Source organism: Palaemon carinicauda, chromosome 10 (assembly GCF_036898095.1).
Source record: "Palaemon carinicauda isolate YSFRI2023 chromosome 10, ASM3689809v2, whole genome shotgun sequence".
In the NCBI taxonomy this organism is placed as follows: domain Eukaryota; kingdom Metazoa; phylum Arthropoda; class Malacostraca; order Decapoda; family Palaemonidae; genus Palaemon; species Palaemon carinicauda.
Genome location: NC_090734.1, coordinates 115,810,793 through 115,812,980, shown reverse-complemented (window position 1 = coordinate 115,812,980; position 2,188 = coordinate 115,810,793). Strand labels below are relative to the sequence as shown.

The 2,188-nt window shown below is 42.2% G+C and overlaps 1 protein-coding gene across 1 annotated transcript in view; it reads left to right on the top strand.

Moving 5' to 3' along the window:
- The first annotated feature begins 327 nt into the window (after positions 1–327).
- LOC137648452 (ionotropic receptor 21a-like) overlaps positions 328–2,188 on the top strand; it is a 2,246-nt gene continuing 385 nt past the window's right edge. Inside the window, exon 1 of the mRNA XM_068381369.1 lies at positions 328–2,188. This exon is cut by the window's right edge and continues 385 nt beyond it. Coding sequence (XP_068237470.1) covers positions 688–2,188 — 1,501 coding nt within the window. The 5' untranslated portion in view covers positions 328–687.

Below are 2,188 nucleotides of genomic sequence, written 5' to 3'. Positions count from 1 at the left end.
ATTTGTGCAATCCTATTTGACTCTACCTACATGTGAACAAACATTTAGTCTACCCAACCAGAACAACCAAAAAATTCAAAGTAGGCTAAGTGATTAAGATTTGTACTTTGTTTTAAGACTAGTCCCACAAATTTCACCTTAACATGAAAATCTCAGTGAAACTGAGTTTATTTACCCTTAAACATATAATTATATTTGATGTCAAATCTAGTGGCCCACGATTAGTTATATATTTAACAATGTGGCCCAAGTACTCTAATAGGTTGTGTTCCCTTGTTCTAGATCCTCCCGAATGCTAGGTTATGATATGTTAACTCAAAGACATAACAAATTAAGTATATTCTATTTAGTTTACATTCTAATTTAATATAGATTTATTACCTGAGTATCCCAATCTCTTATACCAATCATTTTTTTTTTATTTCTTGTTAGCACAGACTATTGCTCAACAAATCTCACGTATAAGCATTTAATGTTTACTGGTTTGACATCAGATATTTTCCCCTAACATTATCTTTATCTGTTTCCCTAAAGTAAATCATATTAATCCTATATAATAGCAAGATAATAAATCAATAGACATTAGAACTATAGGTTAATACAAATTCTGATCAAATGAAAATAAGTAAAATTTGACTATTCATTATAAGTGAAAGTGAACATACCCCTTACTTTTTCTTTCAACAGATGCAGTTCTTGGGAAAAGATGTTCTAACTCGAGAAAACACTTGGGCTCGATCTATCTGTGATGGCTACTTCTTCTTGATCACTGAAGGCAGAGCCTTGGTCGAACACGCCTCCACAGACCACTTCAGAAGCGTCCCTTATGATACTGATTTCATGCCGCCATCTTTGTGGAACTACAAGGCTTACTACGTCGTCCTTCTCCTGGATCCTACGGGACCGAAGCCGAAGGAACTGATGGAACTCTTCAATTTTAGGAAGACGGAAAAAGTGGCCGTTTTGCAGCCAGGTCAAGAAGAGGTGAAGATATGGACACACGTCCTCTACACTGAAGAGATTGGATTCGAGGTTGTGGACACTTGGTCCCAAGGGAAACTCCACCACGGAAATGTCTTCCCGAGAAAGTTCGACAATTTCCATGGGGCCAAAGTTCGCGTTGCCACATTTGAGTTGGAACCCTTTATCGTCTATGCGAAAGATGACAACGGTAACTTTATCGGGAGAATTGGCGTGGACATGCAGGTCATCGACGGGCTGTCGAAGGCAAAAAACTTCACAGTCGATTTCTACGAGGTCAGCGACGACGAGAAGTGGGGGAACAAGTATCCAGATGGTTCATGGGATGGCCTCATGGGCCAGGTGTTCGGCGAGCTTTCTGACATTGCCGTGTGCAATGTATTCATCGATGGGCCCAGATGGGGTGTGATTGATTACTCCTACCCGTACAATTATATGCCGGCCTGTTTCGTGGCCCCATCCCCAAAGCCCTTGCCCAACTGGCAGTCTCCTACTTTACCATTTGCTTGGAGTACTTGGATTTCTATTGGGCTGGCCATCATGGCAGGAGGTTTGTTGCTTTACCCATTTTCAAGGTTTGGTGAGAAGGAGGAGTCGACAGAATTCAAGAGCCTCTCTTACAATTACCTCTATGTACTCGGTTCTTTAACTGCAAGAACTGTCTACATATCGCCCAAGTATATTCCTTCTCGCCTCTACATCGGCTTCTTCTGGGTATCTTCTCTGATCGTTTCTACTGCGTATTCGGCTAACTTGGTGGCCTTTCTGTCCGTTGTACAGATCCAACCTCCCATTCAAACACTGAAACAGTTGGTCGACAGTGGTTTAAGAATCAGCGGAAATTCCATTTGGAAAAGCCTCTTCCAGATGTCGACGGACAAAGCTGTTCTGGACCTCGTGCCCAAGATGGAACTGGACGCTGACTATCACACCATCCTGGACAGGGTCCAAGCGGGTGAGTTCGCCTTCATCCAGAACAAGCAATTTCTCGAACTGAACAGGGACGCAAGATATAGCTACGGTGGGCGAGCATCGATTCGAATCGTCGAAGAGTGTTTCATGAACTATAACGTGGCCCTGACTTTGCCGAGGAATTCTCCACTCACGGACAACCTGGCTAAAGCTCTCATGAACATTTTCGAATCGGGTTTACTACATAAATGGAAAGAAGAAGTTGTTAATTACGTTCACCGAAGGTATAAGAAGA